Source organism: Phalacrocorax aristotelis, chromosome 2 (assembly GCF_949628215.1).
Source record: "Phalacrocorax aristotelis chromosome 2, bGulAri2.1, whole genome shotgun sequence".
NCBI lineage: Eukaryota > Metazoa > Chordata > Aves > Suliformes > Phalacrocoracidae > Phalacrocorax > Phalacrocorax aristotelis.
The window spans coordinates 29,036,213-29,052,488 of record NC_134277.1 but is presented as its reverse complement, the minus strand read 5'-3'; the positions used below and the strand labels follow the sequence as shown (position 1 = coordinate 29,052,488).

Genomic DNA, 16,276 nt, shown 5'->3' with positions numbered 1-16,276 from the left:
AGTATCCTGATAATTCTTCATTTGAAGAGACCTAGATGCAGACAACTAATATGAAGGAACATGTTATGTCTCACCATTTCTGTCCAAATGCTCGTTAATATTTACCAGTTAATAGGCTGTATTTCTACAAATCAGGCTCCACAACATAGTAACTTCCTATTGCTGAAAAAGCCACAAACTTATTAATGAGAGTGAGCTCTAACTCATTCGTGAACCATTTATTAATAAACAAGTTAACCAGTAGGTCAAAGAGTAAAACAAACATCAGAAATTCACTCTAAACCTCTGAATACAATCTTTTGACTCATATATGAAAGCACATGAAAAGTGCAAGCTCTCATATTCTATTCTCTTTTATTCCAAAGTCCTTTTCAAGTACTCTGTTAGAGCAAAAAGGACCTTCTAATGGGGGGTTGCTGGTGTCAGTGTAACAAATACAGCATACAGAGGTGCTCAAAGGAAGTGAAAAATCAGCTGTCTGAGATAAATCTTCAGAACTATACAATCTGAAAACTATTTGTTTTAAATCCATTTTTTTTCCAGTTCTGAGTAAATTCCAGTTCAGGTTAAGCTGTAACTAAAATTGTCCCTGTTCAACAGAATTTCAAGCTAACTGTTCGGGTTGAAGGAGGAAAAATACCAGTGCTTCAAACCACTACTTGGTTTGTGTCTAGTACAAAGACTCTGATAGCAATCTTTATCTCCCAGTCAAAATGTATACCAATTAAAATAATGTTAAAGCAGTCTGGCATTATCTTACAAGTTATATTCAAGACTTTGTAAAATCAAGCAGCAAATCTTCAGAATAAAAAAAAAAGTAAATGTCATTAGAAGGGGATAAAAAAGGTACATTCTATCATTACGAAGTTCATATTGAGAGCTGGGGAGTTGTACATTTTTTAACAGACCCACTAAAAGAAAGCAAGGATTGCCTATTTCATTGCTAGACAGATTCAATCCTGACACCTACCTATTTCAATTCAAGTGCAAAATAATTTTCAGCTCCTCAAAGAGAAAATTTTTTTTATGTGGTAATACAGAATTCATTTGCTTGCTTGGGATCTTAGTCTATACACTCATTTTTAGGTTTTTTAAATGTAACTCTTCCAAAAAGAGCTCCCAGTTGTGTTAAATAAATGCATTTATTAATTCTGATAGCTCTCAAACTAACCAAGGAAAAACCATTTTTTTTTAAACTTAAAATCTTCTTTTAACAGTCAATCTTCTTTTATCAAAACCAATTAAAACTATGCATACAAGAATTTGGCTAGTTTACAGTATCAACATAATAAAAAAATACATGCTAGAAAGCATTCCATTAATTGTTGGAACAAAAAAAAGATTAATCCAAACTGCTAAGGCAAGCCAAGGAAACACTGAACAGCTATCTACTTGTTTACTGTCAAATGCTGTGGGAAACAATTCAAAATGCTGAGCAGAACTACTGTTACCTATGTTACTCATAACAAATGCAGTTGCCCAGGAGAGGTGATACTTTTATTTCCATTACTTAAGCTCTTTCTTTCAGCTTCGTCAAATCTTCTCTGAAGTCTACCATGCAACATTGAGCTCTCCTATCCCCTTCCCATCAGAGATTTCAGTAAAAGTATTAGAGTTATTTTAAGAATTAGATTAAAATCAAAGTGGGGCAGAAATCATTTTACCATTTTATGTGCCAAAACACATTACTGTAGGTTTCTACCTGGGAAACTCTGCCATCCAATGCTTTGGAAGAAAAAGCCAAACATTTGTCTGGGGGATCCTTTATGCTGGGAATGTGCCACTCTATTCCCTTAGAAAAACCTTTACTTTTGGCGAAGCTTTAGCAAAAATTTCAGTCTGCACATGTTCAGGAAAGATGTTTGGAACTGGCAGCTACATTTGCTAATAATTCTGTCTCTACTGGGCTTTACAGTTTGAACAAAATTGCCCCAGAGAATTTGTCCTTCCAGAAAGTGCCGATTACTGTGGCGCAAAGAAACTAGGTACTACGTACTATTGGTATTGAACAAACTCTTAACACATACCACAAAGGCATTAAGCAGCAGGACAGGGAAGCTGGAACCAGGACTTACAGATGAGGGACAGGAAAAAGAAAGGCATAAAATAGAAGCCAAATGATGGAGACAGAACAGACAAGGAGCTGGAAGGTAACTGAGCAAGAGCTCAAGTATGGCAAGACAGAAAAGAACTGGCTGGATAATGCACACAAAACGACACTGGGACTATGAACCCAGGGAACTAGAAGAGGCAAGAAAGCTGGTTTGAGAAGCTGGAGAAAGGAGGAAGTGAAAGAACTATAAACTGGAGAAGACAAGGGCAGGTTTTGGTGTAAGCAACCACTGCGATATTTGGATATAAACAATTCCTTCCCACACACCCCGTTTTTTTCCATTACTGTCTTCTATCAAAAAGGAACCATGAAATCCATTGGCCACATGTTTCTTATCTTTCTCTTGTGGTCAGTCCATAAAGAGGATGGCAACCTAGCATAATGGATCACTTATCCAATGACTGAGACTTGCTTACATGCTGAAGGTTTCACTATCACTGACAGTCACAGCCCTATGGTGAAGAAAAGCTGCTTGTTGCAGAACTTGATAGGGAACTGCCAGAAGATGAAGGATGGTCTCTCAGTATAAGCAAGCAAGCGTTATCCTGGAAATGCAGATGTTACTCCTGCCCCTCCTACAATTCCTTCTTTTTGCTGGTAGGTAATGTTTAAGCCAAAACTTTTCAGAAACAAAACTCCTTCTGCACTAACTTCTGGGCACTTAATCTATGATTCTGCATGCTTCCTCACAGCTGTAGACGAAGTTACCCGGGCAACTGAAGGCCTATGCACTAATAAATCAGCTATGGTGGGTTTCATAACAGGTATTAAATGAGATGGGAATAGACAACCCTCTTTGAATTGACCTCTCTTTGGCCCAGGTCCTCATCTTTAAAAATTAGGCTATTGCCACCACTGGAATGCAAGATTATTGCACATTTATCAAATCTGGTTTTAAAATTCAAGTATTTAAAGTTACATCACTCCTTTTGGCAACTATTATTCCTATCAATGGCTGTCCAGAAGACAACCATATATTGCCAGTAACATCATCTCTTCAGACAACCTATATATTTCTTCTCATTTTTTTAATGTCTTATTAAACAGGAAGCCAGGAGAGAAGATGCAAAAAGCCCAGAATATCAGGGAAAAGTCCCACCCCATGAGAACATGCTGCAAGATTCATTTCTTGAAAAGAAAGGTGTAGCTCTTGAAGAGAAGCTGCACCCTTCCTGAGAGAGGCATGAGGCTGACTGCAGGCCACTTATTAGGTACTGGACAGAGCTAGAGTTACATCAACCCTGGACTGGAGTTTACTGGGACAAAAACCGAAATATTGTCATTTCAGCTGAGCTGGAGATCATTTTACTGTATCTACTTTCTCATCATGCAAATCCATTTCACTTATAGTGGGTTCTTTCTAGTTGCAAATGTAGTCTACAGCAAAATACATATAATTAAAGAGCATTTCAAGTCATCATACCGTTACTGTATCAACACTTACCCTACTTTTTCATCTGTGAAAGTGGTGATGTTTCTATCTCCATCCTTAAACTTGAACAAAATTTCTAAACATGACTACGCTAACATACCGACTTACACTTTCCCTCTTTCAGGAGAGCATCATTAAAGAACAGGAAGCTAGCTGAGGCAACTCTGAACAGAAAAATTAATAAGCAACAACAAGCTCCTCAGCACTCACTCTGGCCACTCCTTCACAGACAACACTGTGTGGTAGGAAGGGAGGAAATCCAACAGGCATAAAATAACAATCACTCTTGAAACAACTCTTCTGTTGGAGGTAAAATGTGTTTCAAAAGCAACAGAGGGGAGGGAAAGGGTGCAGTTTCCTGGACTCCAGATAGGGATTAAAAAATGTCTTGGGCATATCAAAATTTGAAAGGCTCCACTGTGTAAAACTTCTCACCTCTTTTAGTTGATCAGCACTTCCCCATGATGCCGAGCGCTGATGTGATCTCTTTTCTGCTCCTTCTTCAGCCCAACAGCTAGGTGTCTAGAGGGAACAAAAAGAAAATATACTGTACTGTATTATCCAGGTAAGAAAAACTTTCGGCACAAATTATTGCTTTACTCTTTCTGCAGCGTCAGAGTTCCGGCATTATACATAAGGAACAAATTTCAGAATCTGGTACGCAGCAGTAATAGTCTCAATACATAAAACAAAAATATAGAAAACTAAGGCTTTGTAAACTTGCATTTACAAGGGATGAGAACAATCAACATTACCAAAGAAGGAACTGGAAGCCTGACAATCACAAAAGAAACCTTGCCTGGCTACTCCCATCTCTGCTTTCGCATCCATTTCTAGTTTTCACTCAGTAGACAGTTTAGAAAACCACAAAATTAAACAAAATATGCAAAGAGAGACTCAGACACCAAAAGCCAGGATTCATTTCTCCCACCTGTCTTCCTTAATCATGAGGCCACACCATTAATTCCTTCTTTCTAACTCTGACTTGATACAGAGTTTGATACACCTTTCATTATTTTTCGCACCAACTTACATGAGCAGAACAGTGAAGAGTGGGCCTTTTCCAGCCTGTTCTGCAAGCCCAGAAGTCTGGGGACTGTCCTTGGATGTAGGAGCTATAAAGTTAAACCCCAAAGATTCAGGAGGGTCTGGAAGCCATATCTCCCAACTCACGTGCTTACTCACCATAAGACTGTTATGAAAGCTGAGGGTATCCAACAGCATTTCCGAACAAGAGAGTAATCAGCTGCCAGAGGAGCAATGGGGATATCTAAAATCCAGGGAGAGTTTGAGGTATGAACCATACAAAACTCAGGGCTATAGGCACATATATAAATTGATGAAAAGGAAAAAAGGGTTGGTTTTTTTTCAACGATTCCCAACTAGTATTAGCTGAATCTTTCACAATAAGGCTGCAAGCAATAAAACTCTACCATTGAAAATGACGAGAATTTGGCAGTGAGGTTTTTCAGGGAGGGGGACCATTGCTAATAGTCCTTCAAGGGAGACCGCACCCCAGCCCAGCAGGACAGGTAGGATCTGGGATCCACCTCCCTGTGGGACTTCCTTCTCGTGCATGGAAACCCTGCTCCTCCACAGCTTTTCTCACTCTTGCTTCCTCTCTCAAGTCTAGAAGCCTCTGTAGTACCCACACACGTAGCAGACACTGTTCTGCTCAGGAAGGAGGCCGGGCACCGCCTTGGAGAACACCACAAAAACCAATATCTGCAGCTCTTCACCTTCATTGCCCTGGGAAGGGAGGTGGCAGCAGCCCCCCAGGGCCAGCCCGCTCAAGCCAAGCATGCCAGGCCAGGCCTGGGACTGTTAAGCACTGAACTGTAGCTTCAGAGCACAGACTATACCTTAATAATCACTGCACTGCCATGGTATTATATGGCCTACAGCCCAGCACCTAACTCGTAAGTGTTAACACTTCATGTGCTAAGTCACTTCATGTGCACAGGCCTACGTACGCCATTTGTGTTTTCTGCCAGCCCTGCACTTTTCATGGTTTTGGTGGGGTTTTTTTCCAGTTATTTTTACAGCACCAGGAATACTTCCACCAAAGGCCCAGCAAGCTGTGTGGGCAATTATAAAGCAAAATGGAAAAAATCCGTAACGAAGTTTTTGCTGCATGCTCCCAGGAAAGAAACTACAAGTTTTTATAAAAGTTAGGGTTCTGTGATTTTATTATATGACTCTCTCTGTGTGGGTATAGGGAAGAAGCCAGATGGTAATGTGGTTATGAAAAAAAAATATTAAGAGTGAAGAATTAAAACAGCTATTTAAAGCCATAAGGGAAACATGGGAATCCCTCAGCCAGGTAACCCATGACTCCTGTCACCCAAAACAGAGCCTCTGCAACACATGCGCTACCTGCATGTGTATTCACTACCTCCACATGTTAGTTGAGCCATGTTCTACATAATTACGTGTTCTTGCAGGTTGGGCACTTACCACCTCCCTGAAATTTGTGTGAAAGACATCGTATTGCCTTTAAATTTTGTTTTAAACACTGAAGAGTCTTGCAGATTTCTAAAGAACTAGAGAAAATGGGTGGAAAACTTGCTCATTTTTCAAAAACATGGGCTTTCACAGTCTATTACAATTTACTTTCTAATTTAAATTACTATTTTCTTAAAGTATTTTACTGTATCCCAAGTACAGCTGGAGCTATACCCTCATAGAAACCCAGAAAAACATTAATACAAAGGGAATTCTTCCCAAAGAGTGTATTCTGAATACAACACTGCTCCTTAGTTTGGGGAACAACTCCAGGACAAAGTAGAAACAGGCATTTCAGGTGCTTAAATATTTTCCTGTAATGCAGAAGCCTGCACCGAGGATCACTACAACCTCATAGCCTTTCAACTACAACTTAATAAACAGAAGACAAAAGACATCTGAGTATCTAAAAAGCCAAAGTGAGTTTCTCAACAATGTGAAGTAAACTGTTAAAAAATAAAGAAACCAAAAAATGCTATTTTGTAAAAAGAAAGAGCTTGCCTGTATTTTTTAATAAGCACAGATACTGATCCAGATAGCAAGAATAAAAACAAACTAATAGCAACACCCTGAAGAATTTCATCAACAACACTGGTGACTGTTAGTAGAGAGAGGTGGGAATCCTTATACTGCAGTTGATTTAATCAGAAATCAAAAGTAACAAATATAAAACATTAAGTCACTTAATACTAAGTTTTGTACTTTCTCAAATGTGCTTTGATGCTCTCTTCCACTCAGATACTATCTCCCTTCAGACAAGGATTACACAGTTGCTTTCAATCTCTGGTAAACTGAGTCAAGTCACAACCTTTCAAAATATGCATACAAGTATCAGTATACAGGGGGCAGACTATTTGTGTCCCTCAATTTTATTTGTGTTATTAGATTACAAATACTATATGATGTTCCCAGCACAGTACTGAAGTCAAGCAATGTTATATTAATGTGCTATTTATATTCAGATGGAAAAAAAAAATATTAAAAAAATAACATAACATAGGCAGTTACTAGAATATTATAGCAAGCCAGTCCTCGTGAAACCCTAAAAATTGCTGCTTATAACATACTGTAGCCCACATTATATGAAGATATATTTTGGGTTTGTAACCCCAAATTCTTATATTCAAGTAAACACTTGAATAAAACAAACAAACCAAAATAACAAAGAACACACTTGTTACATTCAAGCAGAAGTTCTGCTTCTGTAAGTTTAGTTCATGTATGAGCACCCCCATTTCTCACTCAAATGTTGTAATTTACATCACAAATAAGACGGGGGTGTACAGCACCCTTGATATGCCACATTTAATGAAAATTGTTTTCATCTTTATTTACAACTTCTACAAAAGAGGCTTATTCATGGAAACCTTCATTTGAAGCTGTAAGTATACTTCCCATGTGTTAAAACATATTAAAAAACAGTATTAAAATAATATTTTAAAAGTAACTCAAAACTGTATTTGAAGAAAAAATTCTGAATCACAATAAACGAAACCAAAGTTGATGCACCTCAGATCAGAAACACAGTAAGAGAGGTCATAGGCACTATCTGTGAAACCGGTAATATTTCAGAGCTGAAACAAATTTACAGCATCACTTAAGTATGAACTGAACTGAAGGATTATTCCTGCAGGTCTTTATGCAGAAACTAATATTTAAAGCATTTTAGGAGGAGAACCTTGAAAACATGAAGTAACAGATGCTGCAGCTTTAAGAGGAGGATCGCTGATCTTTCAAAATGTGAAGGTTCATGGTCCCAGTTTCAGTTGACACAATGCTTAAAGCAAGCACATGGGATAGGACACGCTGAGAACATCACATCTGGTTGCTTTCTTCAGTCTTAATGTAAATCACAGTTACCATTGTTCTAACTCACCCAACCTTGTAGAGATTAGCATTTCTTCCAACGCGTTTGGTAATTCTGCCTTGCTTTTCCACCCATGTCAGGGATATACACCTACATCCTTTCCACTTCATTTAGATCAGAATGACTGCATGGAGTACTAACCTACCTAAACCTAAAGTAAGACTGAATTACTCTAAATATCTTGCATTTTATTGCCAGCCCTTCGCTCTAATTACTATATCTAGCCTGCATTCCAGATTAACTACACCGGGGGATGGGTGCAAAGATTAAGAACAGAAGTCTAGGTTTTACAGGGGAAGCAATTATGTTTTTGAAGAACTTCCACATTCAAAAGAAATACAACAGCAGCACTAGAAGATAAAGTCTGATGAGACGTCATATGTTTCTAAAGCATTCAAAGGCCCTCTAGAAATCTTACAGAAAGAAATGGCCTAAAGACTCAGAAGTTAATTTGACTATAGGGGATGACTCCATCAGACAGGTTAAGAAAAGCTAGAATGATAAATTCATAGTTATATGATACATATCTCTTCCTCTTTGTCCCTTCCCCCCAAAGTACAGCATTAAAATATCCCATGAAAGCAATGATAACTAATACACCAATAAAAAAAAGCTTCACGTAATTAAGCCTCCTGGTTTATGATGTTCATTTTTAAGCAACAAAATTTCTACCCAAAACAAAACATTACTCAGGTGACTAATGAGAGGTAACTACATTAGAGCCTTGACCCACACACAAGAACAACAAAACCATATTTTAGCCAAGCATTCTATTTTAATAACTCTGCATTATTCTTTAGAGAGAAGTAAAAATTCTGAAAGGCATTTTGCAAACTTTCTTCATTTCCGTTTGTGTAATACATAATTACTATGTAAAATGAAAAAGGCATATCCAGGCATATTGGAAACCAGGTTAAGAAGTCAGCTGGTGGGGGAAGGGTGTGCAGGATATCACTGAATCATATTCCACTTGGTCATTTATCCTTTTCTTTGTATTATTTACATCAAGAAAGATTACACGGATGAACTTTAACTGGTAATATCTTTGTTATGACATCAACATCGTATGTTTAACCTTAATCTCTCCTTTTTAATTTTATAAAAGCCTTTAAAATTATTTAGCTACTGCCAAATAATTATATTAATAGACTATGACGATTATCCAAATGTTTCTGAAGATTCTGAGGTTAGGCATAACTATTTTAACATTGAATTATTCTTTACACTAGGAAGGGGGAAATACTTACATGTATAGCATGAAGGAGAAGTATACAAAATTGCTCCATCAGTGCTCCCAACAGAGAGAAAAAATGGGGAAGGAAGCTATATTGAGTTTTACATGGTCATAATGAAAAGTTCAAATTTTGCTGAAAAGGAAGGGGAAGTAGGACAGTGGAGGAACTTGGGAAGGGGATCACATAGTACGTCAACACGTATAATAACTTCCTATAATAGTAAGTGTCCCCACATTTCTGAAATACTTAAAACACTACTAAATAAAATGGTGTACCTCTGATTATCCAAAACTCTCTACTCTTTAAAGATCAGCTAGTTGTATGCATATGCACACATACACACACAAGCATAAACTCACCCAAAATTCTTAGAAATCTGGAATTGTGTAAGTGTCACAATGCATAGTGTTACAGTATATTTTTCCAAAAGCAAACATAACAACCTCACTTCTCTTCAGTGGTTTCAGTCAAAACACTTGAGGTGGGTGAGACACAGAAATATGAACTAAAGTTACTATTCTCCAAGATGCAACAGAAACTAAAACAAACACACACCATTGTTTCCTCTATTTAAATAATAAGATATTATTGAATTCTTTTTTTAAAATCCTGGTTTAATTTTAGAGGAAGAAGAAACATTTTATTCATGAGCACTATACAGGTTCAAAGAACATAAACAGGAAACAAGAACTTGGAATAAAACTCATTAAATGTTCATCTGATCATGGTGAAGACCAGAATCTGACCCTCTTGTTTTAAAGTACAAGAATTCTAAGAAACAGCCATAATCACCATCTTCACGAAACTGCCCAAAATCTGATTTTAAATTAATGTTTAATTAGGGACAAAAAGTACCCTTGAAAGAGAAATAATTATTCCACCCACAATATAAGTTATACTGACAGTATTGTCCATGAGTTTAGAAGTAAAACAAGAGATATTCTCCAATGAAACATGCTCATACAAAAACAATCAATTTATTGATTTTCATTATCTTGTTTTTATTTAGTTTGTTGACATCTTCCACTCTGCTAAAGTACCAAGTGTTATTATTTTTAGCTACTGTAAACTATATGAACTCCCACAAGCTAAACTGTTACTTAGCCAACAAACATGAAGTAGTGGAAGTACTTGTGCTGGTGCTCAGACAAAGAGCAAGGTTTTAATTTAATTTAACTTAATTTGCCATACATGCATCCTATCAACAACTTGGAACTCATCCTTAGTTCTTAAATTAAATATACTTCAATCTACATAGAGCTCAAACAACAAAAAAAAAACCCACAAAACCAAAACATAACTCAGGTCAGTATTTTAGGATCAAGTTCATCTACAAGCCTCCCTAGTGAACATTCTATTTTAAAAAACTGGATTTCACTGTGCTGATCACTATGCTTGTTACACTTTACATATTCATATAGTCCTGAATAGTCAAGACACACATTTTTCAACTCAACTTAAACACTGCTAAATGCTTGATTTTTGCATAATTTGAAAAGACAACTAATATAATTCATTTTTAGAAGATACCCACAAATCCAAATCATGAAACTTCCCTGCCCTTATCCCTTTGAAATAATACTTCACCTTGTAATGACAACAGTATTGCCTTTCCTCTCTGTTACATTTGATTATGCTGAAAAGGTAAAACCTCATTTTTATTTTTTTTCCTCCCTGAGCTTTGTTTCCGAATGAGGCAAAGGGTGGCAGCGACGAGGTCAAATAACCTAAACACTTGCTTGAGCTCACCAGGAAAGCAATTTTACTGCCAAATGCTCAGAGCTCAAATATTTATAGAACAAGTTTGTTTCTCTTTTCTGTAAACTAGTGAAAAGGTTTGCTTGTGAATGTTTAAATATTCTCAATTTTCTGTTCATAAGGGCATTTACAAAGTTTGATAAGGATACATGTTTTGAGAGGGGGTTAAGAAATACAGTAACTACAAAGCATACTAACAAAAATCTCCTGAATGGAAATTACGGTTTCAAAACAGAAAGACTTTCAAGGCACCGTATTGTGAAAGGGAGGCACCTTGGAAGTAAATCCAGAATTAAGAGCTTTTTAGGCAGATCTTTCATGACAGTAAAGATGACTGCTTGTTATTCTCTTTTGCTAAAACTGGCTGCTGGTTTCAAAATGAATAAGTGGGCATGAAGACAGAAATCTCATAAAGGGTCCCACCACAGTTTCTAAAAGTTTCCTGGAACAATTTTGATCATTAGATTCCCAAATTCATTAAACAGGATTTCTGGATCATACAGACAGATCTTTTTCTTTTCTAAGCATTCTAAGCTTACCCTTCCCCCATCAGAGAACTTCCTGCACTGGATTACAGTAGATTTTAAAGAGATGTGGAAAATTATTTATACTTTCAAACTTGCCCTAAGAAATTCAATATTACACAAAAGACCAAAACCTAGAATCAATTTAAAGAGCTGCTGTGTTTTCTCTAAGCCATGGTGGCAGAATGGGTGACAAGTATGTTGCAAGTCAGTAGAAACTAACCGAAACCTATACACCTACAAGTGAAGTTATGGCAGAAAAACCCTTGATATTTTAAGGGTTATATGCATTGTGACAACACAAGCTTCCCTTAAGAACAATTCTTAATGGCACATGAGAGTTATAAGCAAAAGGTAGGATGACAGAAGCATCACTGTTATTTGCAGGACACCCATGATAACAACAGGCCAGAATCATGGCACAAGACGTAGAAAACTGATTTAACAACCATCCCTGCGTGGCCTGTAGATAGAAAATATAACCAAAGATAGACAGGTTTTTTTCTGGTTTCCAATTTAGTTTAGAACAGAAACTCAGGTGACTTACTCCATACCCTAATAACACTACTGAAACCCAAGAATGCAACTCCTTTGCAACTAACTTGGGTTTTTTAGAAATTTTTTTTTGTTACCTGTTTGATAGTGTTCACCTTTGTAGGCAACAAGCTCCAGCATGAGGAGGAATCAGGCAAGAAACAATGTTCAACTTTCTAGCCAAAGAGCACTGGAGCATTATGAATGCCACAGCAACCTACCTACCAGAGTTTCCTGCTAAGGTTAGAGCCCTGAGCAGGATCCAAGGATATCACAAGGGTATCAGGCCATAATCTCAGTAGCCTTCCCTTGGTAGTTGGTGGTAAGGCTCTCACTCTGATGTCCGGCTTCAAGGGGCAAGTCTTCTACAGAGCATTTTTATTTGTCTTTCTTGCTACTAAGTAGGACAGGGAACATCTCAAGACCACATTACATGCTCAGTCCCAGCTTCCTTGTCTTCATTTCCCCTCCAGTGACGAACTGATCAATTCTTAACAGTAATCTCTCTCCTTCTCCTCCCCCACATGCACACAAATACACTTTCTGAGACCCACAGATTTATTACCACAATTTAATAAAATCTTCAGTTTGTCAGCCACTACTATTATGGAATCATTTTTTTTTTTAATAACACTCAGCACAATTTTGCATATACCAGCTTCAAAATAAACCAGCTTCAAGGCTGAGATTGAAATCTGCTGATTTAGCCTCAACAGATCTGCCCACATACAGAAAATTATTTTTAACAACTGTTTTCTAAAAGCATAAAAATATTATCTGTCATGTACCATGTTACTGAATTGACACTGATTCAAAAACACTACTGTACCCTATTTTTAGGGATTTATATTTATAATAAAAGGAAGTGATCCCACATTCATTCAGAATTAGATTGAGCTAAGATTCCAGATCAGGTGATAAAAGTATTACCAGGAAGACACCCATTACGTGAAACACATCTGCTGTCTTGGTTTATAGCTTTTTACCTGAGTAGATTTATCTTTCATACATGAAGGGTAGTGTACATGGGGATCACGTGGCCACTGTCCTGTGAGGTAAGGTCCTGTTATTGTGTCCAAAGAAGAAGTTCGCCGTATGGTACCAGAAGTTCTGATTTGCTGGGATTTTGGCCTGTCAACTGTAGAAAACCAGAACAAAATCAACAAAAAGTCAGGCTAAATTTGATATTAAATGTTAAAAGCTAGCTATGACACACAATGGCAAGAACATATCAGAAACCTCTGCCTAAATGCCAGGCTGAAAAGAATGCCACCACATCAAAGCAAAGAACATCAGACAAGGGAGAACAAATACAAAAGAGAAAACAGTTACAAAACCCAACAACGCTTGAAGTGTTCATATCTGCAAAGAACCAGGCTTCTTATGCGATACATTTACATCAACAAAAAACATCAAGGAAATTTAAATACAGTGATGATGCAACTTGGGAAAGCCAGACACAGAGAAATAGAAAATATAACATGGTATCAGTATTGGGCTAAAGTCAGCTTGCTTAGCTTTCTAAATACCAAAGCACAAATCCTGGCAAAAATCATGATTCTTCACAAGCTGCATATCCAATTTCTTGCTCTCATGTATGTCATTCCATATTATTTACAAGAGCCCAATACAGGCCTTAGCAAGTTGAAACCGTGTGACTGTGTATTTCTTTCTGACACAGCTCAGGTCATGGCAGCTACCATGTTTGTCTTCACTCATCACAGCGCCTGCAATCTTTGACTCCTCCCTGTACTTCTCTCCCCATACACCTAGATCATGGAACACTTTTTCCTGCATTTCATTTGGAAAGCAAGGAGTAGGGTGATTCATTAGATTGTTCTTTCCCACATCAGAGTTTTACAGCATATTCTCTGGATCATCTCGCTTTGTCCTTTAGGCAAAATTACTTCATATACTCGTTTTCTAGACTTTACATAAGCCAACCTAAGCCCTACATTACAGCTACTGTGTATCTTGCTCAGCCATACTAAAAGAAGTTTGCAAGTGAGATTACCTTCAAGCTAGTCACATGCTATGCACTGATCCGACCCACCAAAACCCTACTCACTGCTCGGAACTCGAGAGCAGACCTGCTAGCACACTTCTGAGACTAAACATGGGCACTGACCTCCACATGCATTTTCTCTTTGTATATCATCTAGAATTTCTGGATCTCAAAAGGCAGACTCCATCATCTTTAATCATGATTAAGGTATAGCTTGCTCTTATACCGCATGCTTATAGTACTATATATGAACTTGATAATGTTAAAACAGACCACTTCAGAGAAACGTAAAGCTGCTGAAACACTTCATTAACAACTAATCTTAGGTGAAGAGTTCTAAATAATACTGTGAACTGGAAGCATGAAAGTATATCATACTACCTTTGTAAATAGAATTGTTTTGATTGCAATGTTATCTATAAACCAAATCACTACAATTTCAAACAGATCTGTCCTCACAGGATTCCAGCTGTGACAAATTTGCATTTTAAGAAAGACTTTGGAACTAGTAGAAGTAAGAAAGCCTATAGTCCAAAATAAAGGTGACACATTTTAAACATGAAACCAGTATTACATTTGCACTGACACACAAAAGTACCTAAAGGCTGCATACCTACAAAGCATTCTTCCAACCTTCACTGCCATGCTATGGCACTACTTTCCCAGGTAGCCCAAGTTCTGAAAATTCCTCCAAAAGCTCTGTTCATTAGAACTACATTCCATGCAAAAAATCTATGCAGAATTTGTTATATAGCTAAGTAGTTAAGTATGTTCTAAGAAAGCTTTTAAAACAAGTTGAAGACCATGCAGAGACAAACAGGCAAGACAATGTCTGAAAACAGGGAAATAAGAAACTAAGCAAGTTTACCTTTACAAACTTTACATTTAAAAAGTCTTGCTGAAAAAAAACCCACACACACACAAAAAAAAAAACACCAAACAAACAAAAAAACCCAACCCACAAGAAAACACAAGTCCAAAACACACAAAAAAGATATATACAACCAGTGAATGATCTACGGTCTGTGTCTTGCTCAAGAGGAAAGGCAACAGCAATCCCGGCATTAATAACTCAAATAATTGCACCACAATGGCAATGGACACAAACACCACCAGAAGTTACTACACTTATATTTTTCCATGGTAATCTTGTAAGCAGACTGCAGGACACTGTCAAACCCCAAAGCAAGGAAAAGGGAAGTTCTAAACACAGCCTCCTAAGTCCCTACTAGTCTTCACTATTTTTTTGAATCACAGGAAACTAACCAAGGACACCCTTCTCAACTGCATAAACCAATCCAAGTTAGCACCAATGTAATGCCAACCCTATTCCATTCCTGCTTGCGCATCTCTTTGAGATGGCATGCACAGATGTACTAACCCACCTAGTAAGGGGATTCACTGAGTTAAACAAAAAGAAAACTAAAAGCTACTTGAAAAAAAGTCATAAACACATTCGTTTCCCCATTGCAAGCAGGGTGGAGAATGTGCTGGGTTTGGCTGGGACAGAGTTCATTTTCTTCACAGTAGCTAGTATGGGGCTGTGTTTTGGATTTGTGATGAAAACAGTGTTGGTAACACAGGAGTGTTTTAGTTACTGCTCAGCAGCGCTTACACAGAGTCAAGGCCTTTCCTGCCTCTCACCCCACCCCACCAGCGAGCAGGCTGGGGGGCACAGGAAGCTCGGAGGGGACACAGCCAGGACAGCTGACCCCAACTGACCCCAGGGATATCCCACACCATATGGCGTCATGCTCAGCATAGAAAGCTGGGGGAAGAACAAGGAAGGGGGTACATTCAGAGTGACGGCATTTGTCTTCCCAAGTAACCATTAACATGTGATGGAGCCCTGCTGTCCTGGAGATGGCTGAACACCTGCCTGCCGATGGGAAGCAGTGAATGAATTCTTTGTTTTGTTTTGCCTGTGTGTGGCTTTTGCTTTACCTGTTAAACTATCTTTGTCTCAACCCACGAGTTTTCTCACTTTTACTCTCCCAATTCTCTCCCCCATCCCCAGCGGGGGTGGGGGGGGGTAGGGAGTCAGCAAGTAGCTGTATGGGGCTTAGTTGCCAGCTGGGGTTGAACCACAGCAGTCCTTTCTGGCACCCAGCACAGGACACAAAGGGTTTGAGATAACAACAGATTTGATTGGAATGTACTAGATCAAATTTATAGCTGTCATTGCTGCTTAGCTATTAATTGGCAGGCTCCTGTGACTGCCATGGGGCTCACTTGCCTTAGTGTATATTAGAGTCTAGTGCTTGTTAGAGGCTGCTTTTTGCTTTTGCTGTACTGCTGATCAC

The 16,276-nt window shown here is 38.1% G+C and overlaps 1 protein-coding gene across 5 annotated transcripts in view; it reads right to left on the bottom strand.

Annotated features, from left to right (window-relative positions):
- The window catches only part of GLCCI1 (glucocorticoid induced 1), a 57,362-nt gene that overhangs the window by 22,261 nt on the left and 18,825 nt on the right, over positions 1-16,276 (bottom strand). For all 5 annotated transcript variants that reach the window (XM_075082910.1, XM_075082912.1, XM_075082913.1 and 2 more), the window contains exons 2-3: positions 12,955-13,106; positions 3,981-4,067 (exon numbers count right to left, since the gene is read on the bottom strand). In XM_075082910.1, the coding sequence (XP_074939011.1) occupies positions 3,981-4,067; positions 12,955-13,106 (239 nt within the window). The remainder of the gene's footprint in view (positions 1-3,980; positions 4,068-12,954; positions 13,107-16,276) is intronic.